Source organism: Chaetodon auriga, chromosome 24 (genome assembly GCF_051107435.1).
Source record: "Chaetodon auriga isolate fChaAug3 chromosome 24, fChaAug3.hap1, whole genome shotgun sequence".
Taxonomy (NCBI): domain Eukaryota; kingdom Metazoa; phylum Chordata; class Actinopteri; order Chaetodontiformes; family Chaetodontidae; genus Chaetodon; species Chaetodon auriga.
Genome location: NC_135097.1, coordinates 1750410 through 1767661, shown reverse-complemented (window position 1 = coordinate 1767661; position 17252 = coordinate 1750410). Strand labels below are relative to the sequence as shown.

Here is a 17252-nt window from a genome sequence, read left to right as displayed (position 1 = left end):
TCTCAACTGTGATTCAAGTTGTGATGAATTCCATGAAATGCGCTGACCTGTTGGAGCAGGTTCAAACTAAGCTGACCTTCTGACTTGCTGATAACCGTGTGGTTTAGCATCTTCACCAGTGGAATAATCTTTGAAGCAGACACCCTCTTTTCAGCAGAAAGCTCCTGGTGGAATGGGGCAAGAACATGTACTACATCTTTAATTGTTTCATACTCCACAGCAGTTGGTGCAGTAACATCTGTCCTCAAGGAAGCAAGGGCCACCCCCACTGGGCTCTGCTCTTGGCTGGAAAAGCCTCTCCAACATCAGAAAAGTGCTGTTCCAGTGAGTGTCAACCTCTGTGAGCAACTTAAAAGTTGGTCTCCCCATCTGCTGCTGTACTTGGACCAGTCCAAGTTTGGCGTAACTGTATGTACGCTAACTAATAGATGCTAATACTAATAATTATACTATGACTTATAATAATAATAATGATAATTGTCATAATGGCACTAGTACTGAACTACCTATATAATCTAGTTCTTTTGATAATAATCTCTTTTTATAATTTGCTGAACTCGCTACTGACCCGCTGAAACACTGACACCACACCACCACCAATAAAGAATATTTGGTTAATGCAGAAAATACCTCCCTGTCCTGTTTCAGAAGCGAACCTGTGGTCTTCCCCCTTACATTACTTTGTATGAAGCTGCCTTGGGACAAACTTGTTGGACTTACATCAGAAGGGGCACCGGCGATGTGCGGTGGAGAAAGTGGACTAGTGGGAAGGATGAGGTTAAAGACGCAGAGGGAGAACTAGACTGGTGAGGTGACAGCATTTCACTGCATCATACACCAGGAAACGCTGTGCGGTAAAGTCCTAAAAATGGAACATGTAATGAGGAAACGTTATCAGAGCCAAACGTTTAAGTCACCGCCATGAATAGATTCAGATGAGGCGACATGCCATCATACAGAGGTGCGGTGGCCAAGTCAGGGAAAAATCATGATGATGCCGGGAAGGCATTTCAAGCGATGCTGCGCTTGTAGGAGACACAAACGCACCAATGCAACGTTGAGCCGCCCAGCGCCATGGTGTTCCCACACTGTGCTGACTTGGAGAATGTGCCATTTGAATAATAATAATAATAATAATAATAATAATAATAATAATAATAATAATAATAATAATACACTTATTCGGCTATTATCACGTGAGGTCTAGTCCAGTCACAGCGGGCCCTCATTGGTCACCCCAGACATATTATACTTGCGCACACGCGTCATAATCAGGCGGTTGTTAGGTATAAAATGGTGACTGAGAAGGGCAGTGGATTCTATATTGTAGGCACAGGCTGCTACAGTTAAATGAATGCATCGCTATGGCACAACAGTTATCTATGTTTAAGTATGTTAAAAGAGTAAGAACTGAGTCACCAGAGTCTTTGACTGCTGCGCCTCACCAAAACCATCACCACATGGATGTCATTTGCGTGGGAATGTGTTTCAGTACAAAAAAGGACAGAAAAAAAAAAAAAAAAAAAAGGGCAGAGCAGACTCTCTCTGCTCAGGAGGCTGAGGTCTTTCGGGGTGCGTGGGACACTCCTGAAGACCTTCTATGACTCTGTTGTGGCCTCTGCCATTTTCTATGGTGTAGTCTGTCGGGGGAGCAGCATCACTACAGCTGACAGGAAGAGGCTGGACAAACTCATCAGGAAGGCCAGCTCTGTCCTGGGATGCCCTCTGGAACTGGTGGGGGGGTGGGGGGGGTGACAGCCAAGCTGTCCTCGATGACAGACAATGACTCCCACCCCCTCCAAAACACACTCACTGCACTGAGGAGCTCCATCAGTGACAGGATGCTACATCCAAAGTGTGTGAAGGAGCGGTATCGCAGGTCATTCCTCCCTGCAGCTGTCAGACTGTACGATAAAAACTACTCCAAGTAGTCAGTGCAGTAGTCTGGACAATAAGCTATGCAATAAAAACATGTACATAACAATCTGTAAATACGATCTACAATTTCTTACAATTTTTTTTACAATTTCTTTCTTTTTATTTTTATTTAAATTCTCACTCTTTTGTATATACTGTTTTGTTTCTAATCTGCATTGCACTTCTTATATTAATCTAATCTTTACTGATGCTGCTGTATTCTGAAATTTCCCCTCGCGGGACAAATAAAGGAATATTGATCTTGATCAATGTCACTTTGCCGTTACTGATTTTTGTCGTGTTGTCTATGGCAGACTTTACTGCGAGTATCAAAAGAGAAAACAAGTCGTAAATGTGTCTGTGAGGATTTTAAATAAAAACTTCTCCTGTAGTTAAAGGATATTTCGTGCCCTCTGTCTTATGTTGAATACAGGAACACGTCATTTTCCAACTATGTAGAAGCGCCCTATTTAGGAAATCATATCATTGCTTTCTTTATATACCTGCAAATGCATTTCCCATGGAAACTAGAACTTAAAAAATGTCGACAATGTGGGAGGTAGAGCTAAATACTCCTGCCTGACTTGACTGTCTTCAGATGACGTTCACAGACAGTGAAGGTCATGAATGAACAGCGCAGTGCACCGCGCTCTCTCTCCTGTTAAAAGTCATTGTAGCTCACCCAGTACTCTCATCGCTCTGTTTCTCCCTCACCTTGCAATCAATTTAAAGTGTAATCCAGTCCGATCAAACAAAAATGAATGAACAGCCATTAAAATGTCTGTTTTCCTAATGAATTGATGTATTGATCCATTTGATCCATAGTGAAAATGTCATGTGTGCCACTTGTAATAAATACAAACTGTGGTGGTGAAATAATAAGCTACGGCAATGAAAATGTTTTTTAAAAAGATTTTGAACATGTCATAATCAGCTAGACGTACTAGTCGCCCTCCACAGCATGATACCAGTCATTTTTGTTCAAGTGAGGCTACCACTTGGAAACAGTGTTAACTTATGTAATTAAGAGGCCCACCCAAAGTTACTGTGGCCCACCCAAAATCGAAATCCTGGCGCCGTGCCTGGCGCGCACACACACACACACACACACACACACACACACACACACACACACACACACACAATCCAAGTCCTCACCATAAAATTTAATGATTTACATTATAGGCCTGCAGAAGAAAGGTGAGTCCTCACAATGTCTGTCTATAAACCTTTCCATACAAAATGAGTAGCACACATCAACAAGCACCACACACACAGAAATACACACACACACACACACGCACGCACACACACACACACACACCAGGGGGTTTTCATTGCTTGCGGGGACATTACATATGACATGACATACATTCGTTTCATGGAGACTTACCCTAACCCTATCCATAACCACTATTTGCCTATTCCTAACCCTAACCTAACCTTACCTGACCTGTAACCCTATCCTCAGTCTGCACCCTAAAATGGAATGATTTAATTGTGGGGACCTGTATTTTGTTCCCACATGTGACCGTGTAATACATGGGCAGAAACACACACACACACACACACACACACACACACCACACTCGGTATACACGTGCTGTCAGGGCACTCAGACCTGGAGGAGGAAACAAAGGCAAAGGCACATTTCCAAGTATTTCTTGTGCAGTTACATTCCACTAAATGTCGGCCTTCTGCTGGCTTTCATCAAACAGTGTGGTGATCATTTTATAGGTGCATTCCTCAATGCAACCAATAATTAATCAAAACATGGCACTTTACATGCACACCCTCAGCCATTGTTAAAGCTGTTGGTAAGCTACCTGTCGTGCCATTCTTGTGTAGGTGTGACGCAGATGTCTGAGTCTTTGGAAGTGGCTGACAGCAGTTCGCCTCGACAGACATCTGAGAAGAAAGACTGTCAGTTAAAAATCAGAGAACTGCTCTCCTGCACATTAACTTTCCATTTACCTGTTTTTTATGCAGATTTTCAATCGATACCAAAAAAAAAAAAAAAAAAATCTGAGTGAAAATGCAGAAAATAAGATAAAAAAAATAACTATTGGCTGTGGTGGAAATGTTGGAGGATAAATTTAAGCAAAACAGAGTTAGGGAATTAATCATGGACATGAAGCATCTGACTTAAATGTCCACTGAAGAGATGGAAAGTATCGGCAGATGGAAACATCAGATGTGTGAAGAGCATTGATGAGACTGTCACCTTCCTTAAATTTTCACCGTTTCGTACGTTGTTTTTCACTGTTAGTTAGACCAATGTTTGACTCGCATCCATTTCTGTCTTCTTTTGCAGATTTTCTCAAAATTCAGTGAAAATATGTGCTACTGTTGACTCATTTATTACAGTTTCTATCTTAGATGTGATTTCTTACACACTGTTTTTCTGTTTGTGTCCAACACAAAAGAAAAAACCTCCTTTTACAAACGTATTGTTCATTTCCTTCGAGTGGAATCCGTCTGCAGGGAGTTTTGGTTTTACTTTCCCCTCTTTTGAGATTTCTGTCTTTGACTGCTCTGCTTGCATCCCATAAAAATGGGGGTGAATTGAATCTGGTGTGATGGTGTGACCATTGAAAAACATTTGACATTTGAACCTTTAAACAGCAACATCATAACCTTCGTTAAAGTCACTGCTGTCAGGGAACTCAGGCCTGGAGGGGAAACTCACCAGTCAACAAACAAACATTTCCAAGTACTTCTTGTGCAGTTACATTCCACTAAATCTGCTGGCTTTCATTCAATCTTTAATAACATTGTCAAACACCTGCTTTAAAAATGCTGTAGGTACAGGTCCAACACATTTGGCCGAGGAGTTTAACTGCAGAGCTCAATTAATGTAATACAGGTGAATTTTTCCATGGTTACATCTGTTTTACAGGGTTTGTTCAGGTCGTCTGTGTTCACATCAGCAGCAATGCTGGCTCTGATTCAGGTTATTTTGTCATTGAAGAACAATACAAGTTCTTCACAGCTTGATGCAGGAACTGTGGATGTGTGGGGGCGGTGCTGAGCAGCTGTCAGTAGTGGACAATAATATTCTAAAGGACTCTGAGAAAATCCAAAAGATGTGATGTATATGTGCTCTCCACTGCCTGGCTTGTCTTTCTTTCATTCTCCTACAGTTCAAACAGTCTGTAACAGTAGTTAACGTTAGCTTAGAAATGCAGTCCGCTAATGTCAACAATCTACCGGCACCCACAACACAAGGTCCAAAGTCAAAACCAACATTACTGCAAAGTGTGTGAAATGCACTGTGATATTGTGGTTAGCTAACATTAGCTTGCTTGTCAACATGGTCAAATTACTAGCTAGCTAATGTAGCAAAATACCATCTTGAGTAGATGACGTCAGCTTATTCATCAAGACTCCTGGGGCTGATCTGGCTCTTGAATTGGCTGCTTGCCGTTTGCAAATTACTCAATCAGCTAATGTTACGAAGAAACCAGTGCAGATCGATACAACTTAGCAAAGTTACAGCTAGCTGGTTAAGTGAGCTTACCAATGTTATGTCTTGTGAAATATTATCTGAGTGGATGTCACTTGGCCAGCATGATCCATGACACTAACTTATGTATTATGACAAACACTGTTCATTTCAGCCAGCAATAAATGATGTAACCCTACAAAGCAAAGACATAGAACTAACAATTTCCAGTGTCATGAGTAACAACATGAATGAGAAAGTTACACATAGTATCTTTAATGTTGCACTCCATATTTTACACACGCTGCCTGTGTGAATGCTGAAGGTGGTTGAAAACTATTCAGTTAATTGTTAAGGAGGTGACTGGTGAACCCAAGTGCAGACACACCCACAGACAAGTTTGAGATTTCAGATTTTTCAGTTGCGAAGGAATGGGTGGTGGAGCCAAGCAGGTCCAGAACACAGTCCAGGCAGAGCGGACTGACTGGTAGCAGAGTCTACCATCTGGCAGCATGGATGTGGCAGAGCTGAGTGTTTGTAGGAGTCTTGATTACAGGATAGGATGCAGCTGGAGAGGCTCTACTCTAGCTCCAGCTCACCTGTCTCCACTCAGGTAATCACACACCACAGAGAGAGAGAGGGAGAGGCTCGAGGGAGACAGGAGGTCACTGCAGATCAGATGATGTTCGAAGACCAGATGGAACATTTGTTGATATGATACGAATGAAAGTTTTGCCCCCATTCTAAGTCCCAAGTCAGAGTCACCCAAATACATTGTCACACTCACATGTTGTGATTTGACTGACAGGCAAACGAGCACTGTAGGCCGTCATAAAGGAAGGCAGGAATGCTACACGAGCAAGCTGAGATGGACGAAACAAAGCAGACGACGATTTATCGCAGACAAACTGCTCCTGATGCAGGACCCTGCTTGACCACGTGTGTGTGAAACAAATGGTTTTTGGTTTCTGCTTCTTGAAATGTTGCTGTTAAACAGAGTTTCAGTGACAGGACCTCATCCAAAATGGGGCCGGCCTTCCAAAAAACTGGTGCATGTTTGCTTAACTTGCTTCATTTTGTGGCCTCGTCACAGGGAAACTCGGATGCTGTGAAGACCTGAGTACGACCAAAAACACAACACAGCAGCGGAGTCATCAGACTTGTTGTGGTTGAAGAGTAAGACAGCTGATTTTTACAAAGTCACCAACAGTCAGTCTTTGTTGGTCATTTTTCAGTCTAAAGGGTAGAACCCAAAATACTTCCACTCGCTGCTTCTCAGATGCTCCGGTGTCTGCTGACAGCTCTATCCCAGTTTGTCCTGCACTCCTGTGCTTTTGTTTTGCTGCATCCATGAAACAATGAACAAACCTTCAAAGAAACCTCTGAATGCATTTTTCCATAATGAACTCTTACAAAACCCAAACTGCACTCACACGTCACCCCTGCACGAAAAGACTCTGATCAAAATACCTATCAATCTATTTTGAGATGAGTGACATTCTGCAGCAGACATCTGCTGTGACGTTGGTGTGAACTGTAATTAACAAATTGTTTATATCATACCTTTATACCTTGATGCACAACCACACCTTCAGCCGGGAACATTGTGTTTATTGTTCATGAGCTTTCTGTCATAGATAATTAGGTTGGTGTAGTTCACCATCTCACGCAATCACAGACTATGTAATTATAAAGAGGAATACTTCCATCTGATAGGCTGACAGTGTTGCCTGATTGGGCTGTTTTCCATTTTGGGTTGGGTTGCATTGTGCAGGTTGACAGGATTTTGGCCGTTTTGGTAGTTGGGCTGGTTTAAAAAAGACAGTAAATGAAATCTACATTCATTAATTGTATTCCTTCGTTATGAGAATACATGAAGTCACTCAACACAACTTTGATTCATTCTGCTGACGGGAGATATGAGTTACTGTCATTATCGCCCACCTGCAGCTTACCCAACAAACACACACGACGTGTGGTGTTGATGCCAATCAGTATGTTCGCTGGAACAGAACCCGCTGCTTTCAATATTACATCATTGTTAGTTTGTTTTTGATAGCATGGGATTCGTCCCTTTCTCTGTCTCTTTGTGCATGTGTGTGTGTGTGTGGGGGGGCGCTTTAAGTTGACATTCTGTCAAGGGTTGTTACAGCAGTAATTGGACTGATATGATAAGATCAGATAAGATAAAAAGAGAAGAGAAAAAAATCCAAACTCTATATACATACATTCTATTCAAAGGAGTACAGAGTTTTTCAGTATACAAAAAGTATGTCGCAGTGTGTATGTATGTTTTTGTCATTTTCAGGTACGTTCAGTCATGGTGGACTGCTGACTCAGGTTTTGGTGCCGCAGTGATCCCTGGTCTCATGTTACCTTACCTAAAAAAAAATTGTGTTCCACACAGTGAGGTTTACGGATGGTACGTTTGGGAAAAGGAAACAGTGATATCAGATCAGAAGCAGCAGATCGAACACTGTGTGAAGTTCAATTAAGGATCAGCACAGGTGTCACTCCACCCCCGCCACACCTGCTCTGCCCTCCTGGGTGTTAACAGCTGTGAGGATGCACATAAAAAGAGAGGGAGCGAGAGAGAGAGCAGCATCTTCGACGGAGAGAGACGAATCAGAATCACCAGAGACCTTCATCTTCCTCATCCACCATCAAACCTCCAGATAGTAAGACAACCTGCACACTGCTCGTCTGTCTCTTCTTCTCTATTGTTGAACTGTGGGAACCTGCTCAAACCTTTCCACAGTTTTCTGACATTTTATAAACCAAACAATCAATTGAGAAAACAGCTTACAGATTAATTGATGATGAAAAAATTGTTCATTGCAGCCTTGAGGATGAGATCAGATGTGATGTCATTGTTCTGCTGCAAAAGCTGAGCAGCCGTTCAAAATCATGTCTTTCATAGCGGCTGAATATTAAAGCATTCAGACCAATCACAGACACACAGGGTTTGTCCGGTCATGGAAAAACCTGGAGAAGTCATGGAAGTGTCATGGAAATCCACATTTGTACAGCATGAATCCTGTTCAAGATGTCATCTGTGTGTCTTCCAGCTCTCTGCCAGCTGATTGGCCTCCTCCATCATGCTCCGCCCCCTGCTCTTCCTGTCTGCTCTCATTGGGCTGCTGCCTGGTAAGCACACACACTGGTGTTGAAACTCCACCCACAAGACGAGTTGAGGGAGTTCAGTAGAAGCAACATGAACGAAGAGCAAACGATCTCAGAGCGAAGAGCAGAATGACTTTAAGTCCATCAGTAACTTTAAGAGCTGATAATCTGCCAGATGTGCAGAAACGTTGCTGACATCTGTTTGTTTCTAAGAAGAAGCAGTAACTGATGATGAGACACGAAGAGTTTTGATTGACTGATGAACAAATGCTGTTTAATTCCTTCATGAAGTCGACATTTGAATCCTTCTCTGCTGTCCAACCAGCTCACAGACAGTTCTGACCTCTCATGTGTCTCCATTGTCTTCAGGTGCTGAGCAATATACTGGTTCTGCAACGGTCAACATCAGCTATTGTCCCATCACATATTATGGGGTGCAGTACACATCATTGTATGTAAGTAGGATGGAGCCTGATGCTTGAGAATATCTCTCTTTGTTCCATCCAGTGTGTCATTAATGTCCAGTGCAGTGACACTGAATGTCTGAACATGAACTGATGGAGCATCTGAAGCAGAGTGAGAGCTCTGACTGAAACCTCCACAACTCTCTGAGTCAGAGTGACGTTGGCTCTTTGTAGAAAAGGTATTTTGTTGATTCACTTGTTGTGTCTCTCTGATGTCAACAGGTGACTGCCACGAGTGAGTCGATCACAGCCTGTTTCGACAGCGATGACCTGGATTGTATTGTGGGACCTGCATTCAATGATGACACTTTTTATGTGACCGAAGTGACTGAGAATGAAACAGAACACCATCAGAATTTGCCAACTATTAACACCACGCTAGAATGCACTGTGGAGTTGAGCTGGACTATGTTGACATTTCCTGTGAGTGTTGTTCAGTGTCACGACTCGATAAATTGAAACAAATTGTCAAGATCTTTTCAAAAAGCTCTTGGAGGAAATTTCCGAACAGTGACAAAAAATCTTCTGTTGACTCTTTACAGATGTCTGTGAGAATAAGTAGCTTTGGAACCCAAACAGCTGTGAAGTTAGAACCATTCTCATTTCCTGCTTCATTTGTGAGTATTATATCCATGTATATGTGTGTGTGTGTGTGTGTGTGTTAAAAGTGTTGTATGTAGGATTTGAACATTTCTGACTCTGGTGTCTCCTAGTGGTGGTATGAAGAAAGACACTTGGAGAAACCAATGCACACTGCTTCCCCATCAGCCCTGTTTTATTTATTTTAAAATGTCTGATACAGAATCATTTCAAGATGCTATAATCACATCCAAACTCCACACAGCGTCCATGCAACCATGTGAACGCAGCATCCCCAGTTTGAGTCCAGACCAGGAACTTTGTCTCAGATCAACCACATCTCATTTCTACTGTCAGTTATTCACATGAAGACAAACATGGAGCCAAAAATACTTGAAGAAATCTGTTCAGTTACTTTTTACTGTGCAGTTGAACAAAGATAAGACAACACGTCATGTTTAGTTTGACAAGTGGACAAGACAGTGTCATTGTTTAGTCTGTTTTAATCATGTATGAATTCATCATCTCTGCTCTGTGATCGTAACATTGGTTTGTTTGTTGTGGTCTAGAACTTTGACTTTAAGGTCAATGGTAGCTCAGTCAAGACAACGAGTTTGACTAGTGTGGGTTCTACCTACGAAGACGTCAGCGGATGCAGACAGTCAGGTTGGGAAATCCACTGGATCCATAAATCTGTTTTGACACCCTTAAAAACTAAACTCTTACATTAATTTGTTGCTGTCTTTTGTTTTTGCTGACAGTCTGTAAACTGAAAAGTGAACGATGACATTTTAACCTGATTCTTCACTTTGCAGGTGTTGTGTATTCTTATAATGACGAGATCAGTTCTGATCCAGACACCTGCTTCACTGAATTCTGTGATGATTATGCAACCATCCAGCAGAATGGTCCATGTCACTCCCTGGAACGTTGTCTTGGCAACAACAGGTATTTATGTGAGCTTCATGTTTTCAAGAAAGAGCTGTGATGATACAGGAACTTGATGAGGACTTTTTTAAAAACATTATTTATTCGGGGCCTTACGCTGTCTGTTCAGATTTGACAGCAGGAAGCTTTTAATGTGAAGCAGCAGCAGAAGGAAATGTTGGGTTTTCATCAGCAGTAACTCAATTCAGCTCAAATGCAGCTCTGATAGGAGCAAAGAGATAAACAATGAGGCTGATACCTGTGAGAGCAGAAACATCTATGTGTTGTGTTTCAGACATATCTACTGAATTATGCTAACCATCTAGCCTCGGTCCATCCCATCTCGTAATACCACTTTGTGCCTCAAGAGGAATTAGTCTGATAGTAAAGCTCAGGCCTCTGGAGGTGGGCGCTGACTGATGGCTGACCTCCCTTTCGCTCCTCTGCTACTTCATGTATTCACTGCTTGAACCCACGTTGAAGTCTCAAGTCTTAGAGTCCGATCCGGAGCCACTATAAATCACTTCAGTACAGTTTTCATGATCATCAAACTGGCCTCTATCAGTCTTGGAGTTCTGTGTTTGGTCCTGGTCTGGCCGTGTTCACTGAGAGGCTCCTGAGCCTCGGTCTGCTGCTCACTCGCCTGGGTCCAGTTCTGGTGCCCATCCCAGCACCAGCATTCCCTGCTGGGTCCTTCCATGCCAGGCTTACAAACTTTCTTTTCCTGGTTGTTTACAGCTGCTGTGCTAGCAGTGGAAACAACATCAACACTCTCCTGGTGCTCCAAGATCCCAGTCCAGACCATTAGTTGCTCGTCTAACTAAGTTAACTAGCTAACAGCAGCTACAATTAGCAGTTGGCAAGCTGGCCCTATTTGGTCCTGCTACCAAGCAGGACTGTGTCATCGCAGTTATCCTCCACTGTGAGGTTGCAGTAGAAAACTCAGTCATCACTGCACTTTGCCACTAAAGGCAGACTATTCTGAGACCATGGCAAAACACTGCCTGACCTCCAGCCAGTTTAAAAGCAGCTGGCACTTGATCTGCATCAGGACTTGAGGTTTGAACACAGCACAGCTTTCATTAACTGTGATGTTGATACTGAAATCAAATGGTAGTGCAGTGTGATACTGGAGAAAGTTCCATAACAACAGGAAGACATTTCCCTGGAATACTGGTCCAAGGAATCAGTCAAAGTCACTGCTGTTGGCTGACATGTGAGCCAGGCCTGTGAAAACATTACATTCAATTATTACGTAGATAAATGCCTCAATTATGGCATGAACATGAACACGTGAAGACTTCTCTCCTGCAGTTTGTTGTTTGAGGGCCCCCTGGTGGTCGCGGCCCTCAGCAGCAGCTGCTGATGGTGTTTGTTGTTTCTGTCCTTCTGTGCCTCCATCAGGTGCATTCTTGACCCCATCTGCACTGTGACCGGCCCCGCTGTCATCGGCTTTTACGGTGATCTTAACACGGTCCAGGATCGGTGTGCGTACACTCTGCTGTCTGGTTCGTCAATCTCCGGCCTCACTGTGGTGGGGTATTTCCGGGAACGCCGTCGTAGAGATGTGAGCTTTTTGGACAGTGTGACACTGCAACTGGACGGAGAAGATGTTCACCTGGAACAAGGGGGGATAGTTAAGGTAAGCTACCTACAGCCACAGTCAAGTCAGTGTGGACTTTGATCCCAAATCCTCGTCTCATCCTCTGCTGTGTCAGCTCTCATCTTTCTTCTCAGGGACATGAGAAGCACTTATTTTAATACTGGTGAACTTGGTGGTTGTGGCAGTGAAAACAGCCTGTTTGTGTGTGTTTGTGATGATTGAACCTGTGTTTCCTCCACTTTGTCTCTCTGCTGTGATGCAGCTGGGAAACACAATGCAGACCATCAACGGCTCGACTGTGCTGTCAAACGGTGTGGAGGTCTCTGAGGACCAAACTGGAGTCACTGCTGTGAAGACAATCGGCAGCAACACTGTTTCTGTTTTCTTTGATGGCAACACTGCACAGATCTTCCTTAAAGGTACAGAAACTAAAATCCTACCACTCACCACACAGGATACAACGACCAATTGTGGTGTCCAGCACTCGTTTGGGGCATGAGGAATGTGAACTAAGCTGTATTTTGGCGAGTTGCCATATTCATCCAGTGTGAATGTTGATACTGATCTGACCCATATTCTGTCTTGCACTTGTCCAGGACCTGGTGGACAAGGTCCACAAGTTGATGGTTTGTGTGCCAACTCCACATCTGTGAGTGATCAGAGGAACAGTACCCTCGAGTAAGACGTTGATCAGTGTTTGAATGGACGTTGTACTTTGTTTTTGAAATTCAGCCCCTAACACACCTTAACTTGTCTGGAATGTCAGTTTTTATGTTTTGCTTGATTCTGTTTATCTCACAACAATGACCATTTCCACAACTTGAATTTTAAATTATCTGGACATTTCTTAAAAAAGATGAACGGTTCCTTTGACTTGTGGACTGAAGCAAAGATACAAAGCTCATATGAATCTATAACACTCAGAAAGTGTGTTTGTGTGCATCTGAACAAGTGTGAGCAGGGTATCAGTCCTGACTTTGTGTTGTGTGTCGCCCCCTAGCTGTGAGGTGCTGTACAATGACACTGCTGACAGTTCGATCAACTGCACCACGATGACTGAACAGTAAGCAGATGAAACAAACTCTCTGTATTATACTTTCATGTGTGCTAAATGTCATGTTACATCACATGTTTCATGTCATGTGATGTGAGGAGGGATGGAAGATAAACACACCTGAACTCAGATGATCCACCTGTAACTCAGCACTGATTGGACGTCATCCTTCATCTCTCTTTCTGTCTCTTCACATCTGTGGAACAGCTGTAATCTCCTGAATGACACGGTCTTCACCACCTGTCACAACCACATCGATCCAACCCCCTACATAGACGCCTGCATCGACACTTTGTGCAAATACCCTGCTGTGGACGGTCTCGACTGTCAGTTCCTGGATGCCTACGCCAGACACTGCAGCCTGCGCATCAACGACACAGTGGACAGCTGGAGGTCAATGACCGAGTGCTGTAAGACTTCTCTCACTTCACATCAAATCAGTGAAGCTTTATCAACATGTCGTTTTGAATAACAGAATCTAAATGTAAATGTCAACTCGTTCTACTTTAATTCAAACTGAAATACTCAGAAGAAGAAATCAGACTAAATCTGTGTATTGCAGAATATAAAAATCAAGGAGAAAGACAACAAATGTCTGACCTGAAAAAATCTTTGTCTCGTTTTTCAGTTAAACTTTCAGAGCCCAGTTTTCACAGTAGTTGTGGAGAATTGATTGATTGCTGTTGCAGTCCTTGTGTGACAGACTCAGTAGGTCATCTGCATTAAAAACAGTCGGTGTCTTCACTGAACTTTCTTTAGTGCTGTTTCATTATTGCAGTTTGTGTCATTATTCTTTCCATGTGTCTCTCTCTGTCTCTCTTTCAGCCTCCCCTCAGCCCTTCTGTCAGGGAAGGATCTGCAGTGATCATGAGTTCTGTGCAGAGACCACCGGTGGTGAAACCGGCTGCTTCTGTCGGGCCATTTTTGCCTTCCCGTACAAATCCAGTGACACTTTGGGTACGACAGCTGCGACACGACACCATGACTGACTGGTGCAGAGTCCTGATCCTCAGAGGATGGAGGGTTTTCTCACAGGGAGACTTGTTTCACACAGCTGAGCTGTTGTGGAGCTGATGATAACTGACCTTCAGCACTCAGTTTGACTGAATGTTTGTTATCAGGAGCACAGATGAGACTTCATTAACTCAGCTCTTCTTTTTTACTCTGATGGTATCAAACCACAAAAACTGGTAGTTTGGTTCCAAATGAAAGAACCGACAAAGGTCACCAAAGCAGGATTGAATGGTTTGACTTGTTTTTGTCCCTCATGGTGTAAGTGTCTGTCCTATCCGTCCTCTCTAACATGGTCTTGTATTTGTCTCCCTCGTCTGTCCTGCTGGACGTTCAGGTGACCCGACGGTCTGCGAGGAGAACTCAGCTTCAGTTACTCTGGTCGGGTGTCTCCTGGAGGAGAAAGGCATCGACTACACAACCTTACACCTCAATGACCCCACCTGCACAGGTCAGATGGATGAGGTTGACTACATGGTGACCTTCAGCTACAACAGCAGCGACCCCTGTGGGACGGAGGTCACGGTGGGTTCTCCATCACGTCTTTACTCTCAACAAGCAGCCAAATGTCTTCCAGCACTCTGCTGAGCTTCTCCTGCTCTCCTCCAGTTTGGGATCTTTCTGTGGGTTGGGCTTCAGCTCTGACCTCCTTGGTTTCCAGTGATGATGGTCATCTATGAAGCTTATTCTAGCCAGTCAACACCTCATAAATGTCACATTTTAAGGCTGAATGTAAAGAGTTGTGATGAATTTGTGAGGAACTTGTGCCGTAACAACATCTCCATGAATCTCCATCACCCTGCAGGCCAACAACAGCCTTCTGATCTACACGAACACCATCACGGGTAACAACAGCTCCTCTGACAACATCACTCGCCAGGACCAAATCTACATCGACTTCTCCTGCTACTATACTCAGCCAGATGTCAACGCTGTGACCTTCAGAATCAAAGACAGGTGAGTAGAGGCTGTTATCTTTGTGTTGTTAAAAGGTTTTGTGAGTACAAGACAGCTAAATGTATTTGTTCTCTGCAGCTCTGTGATCCAGAAGATCATATCTGGAACTTGGAATTACACTGTGACCATGAAAGCCTACACTGACAGCGACCTCATGCAAGGTGTGGACTCCAACACTGAAGTCCAGCTGAACCAGAAGATCTGGATGGTGGTGGAGACTGACGGGCTGGATGACGGTTTGGTCGCCCTGGTGACCGACTCCTGCTGGGCAACCAACCAGGCTGAGACTCTGAGATACAACCTGATCAAAGATGGGTGAGATGAACACAGAGGTGGTTGCTGCTCGCTGCTGTTCCAAATGAATCAGAAACAGGGACTCGTTAATAAATGTGTTTTTGAGTCCTGAAAACAAAGTGTGCTCTGATTTGATGAGTGTGTTCTCATTTGTGAGCAGCTGTGCGAATGACCAAATGGTGAATGTGGAGGGAAACGGAAAGGGAACGTTCAGCCACTTCTCCTTCAACATGTTCCAGTTCTCCAGGAGCTCTTCTGAGGTCTCTGTGCACTGCAAAGTCAACCTGTGTGCCAACCTCAACCAGGCCTGCGTCCCGGTACGCCCCCCAAACACACCACACACACACTAATGAAACCGGCAGCTCATCGCTGGAACACAGGCCCGAACCCGAAGCCCCACAAATCCTTATGAAAAGCAGTTACAGATGTGTCAGACTGCTGCTGAGCTTCCATCACCTTCACCAAAGACTTTCTTTGTTGTCTTTGTTCACTCCTCTGGTCCTGATCTGTTTGACATGAGCTGCATCACTCTTGAACACTGTGCAGCTGAAAATACATTTAGACCAGCCAGAAACATTTGATGGCATTTTGCCTCCAGGTGGCGCTGCAGCAACATGGTTTAGTCCTTGTATGAAGTTCAAACATTCCCAGATTTAGAAATCAGAATGGCGGCCTTTAACTGCGTGTATTTAGATTTACTTTACATTAGATTTCTAGATATTTTCTCTTATTACAATAACAAATGTAAAGGCTGAATGAAGGAGCACTTTCTTCTCATTATTCAACATGTAAACAATCAAACTGAAGGATACAGAAGGTGAGATGTTGCCATCATCCATCAGCAACAGTCCAGCATGAATGGATCAGTGTTGGTCTTCTGAAGTCTGCACTTCATCTCTCTGTCTTTAACTTCCAGGATTGCAGTGGAAGTCGTCGGAGACGCAGATCTGCTGGGTCCAAATATTTGGACGAAGCCCCGGCCTTGATCACCATGACCTGGACTTATTAGGTAAGACATGACTCTGCTGCTGACTGCTGACATCAGAGCAATATGCACTGATCTATAAATGCATATGAGTGATTCTTTCAGTGTGTGTTGAGTACAGCTGCTTTAGACTGTGAAAGTGTGTCAAAAGTTTCTCCATCAGTTGATTAAACCCTGCAGCCACCTGAAGGTAGCAGGACACACATGATGAATAATCTGCAGCCAGAGTGCTGTGCCAGTACTTCAGTGCCAAAGCCCGTATAGGTCGTCTGTGCACTTGGCTGAAATGAAAGTGTGTTTAGCTTCATTCCCTGAAATCAATACCAGCCTGCTACAGAACAACCACAAACACTTTAACACACATCAGACTGGTCGGTTGTACCTCAGTATCCTGCCTGTTAGTGTGGGAGACATGGGATTACTGGAGCTCATTAGTGAATGGAAGAAGAAGGAAGAACCATGACATGAGTGATGTTTGATGACCTGATGCTGAAAGTAAAAAGTGAGTGTGACGGGAGGACAGGGAGGTTTTCCTGCTCAGCTTTCAGACTCATCACAAACAACAGAATGAAGAGAGTTGAAGAGTCACACCTGTTGGTTTCAGTCAGGATGCAGGTTTGCAGAAAAGACATCACTCACAGTTTGGTCTGCTTGTCTTCTCAGCTTGTCTCCACGGTGACTCGGACTGACTGACAGGCTGTCGACCTTCATAATGATTCCTGAACGTTACTTCGTCCTAATCCAGAGCCTGATTGTGTGAAAGGATTAGCTCACTTGTCGCTGCTGTGAGGCCATGCTAGCTCACACAATGATAAGGAGACACTGCTGATTGGATCCTTTAAAAGTGAATCTTCCATCAGAGCAGAGCATGTTAGCGTGACTCTTTTCTCCAT

General features: G+C 43.7%; 1 protein-coding gene across 1 annotated transcript; it reads left to right on the top strand.

Annotated features, from left to right (window-relative positions):
- The first annotated feature begins 5924 nt into the window (after window positions 1–5924).
- LOC143317432 (alpha-tectorin-like) lies at window positions 5925–16383 on the top strand. The gene is made up of 14 exons (XM_076725586.1): window positions 5925–5975; window positions 10098–10194; window positions 10344–10476; window positions 11860–12097; window positions 12321–12477; window positions 12655–12711; window positions 13028–13121; window positions 13320–13522; window positions 13938–14069; window positions 14461–14648; window positions 14929–15080; window positions 15159–15395; window positions 15535–15691; window positions 16291–16383. The coding sequence occupies exons 1-14, from the start codon at window positions 5925–5927 to the stop codon at window positions 16381–16383; spliced, it is 1989 nt and encodes a 662-aa protein (XP_076581701.1).
- The last annotated feature ends 869 nt before the right edge of the window (window positions 16384–17252 follow it).

Coding starts and splice junctions, on each gene's coding strand:
- LOC143317432 (XM_076725586.1), top strand. CDS start 5,925: ATGCAGCTGGAGAGGCTCTACTCTAGCTCCAGCTCACCTGTCTCCACT. Junction 12,098..12,320: donor AACAAGGGGGGATAGTTAAG/GTAAGCTACCTA, acceptor GCTGTGATGCAG/CTGGGAAACACAATGCAGAC. Junction 14,649..14,928: donor CCTGTGGGACGGAGGTCACG/GTGGGTTCTCCA, acceptor ATCACCCTGCAG/GCCAACAACAGCCTTCTGAT.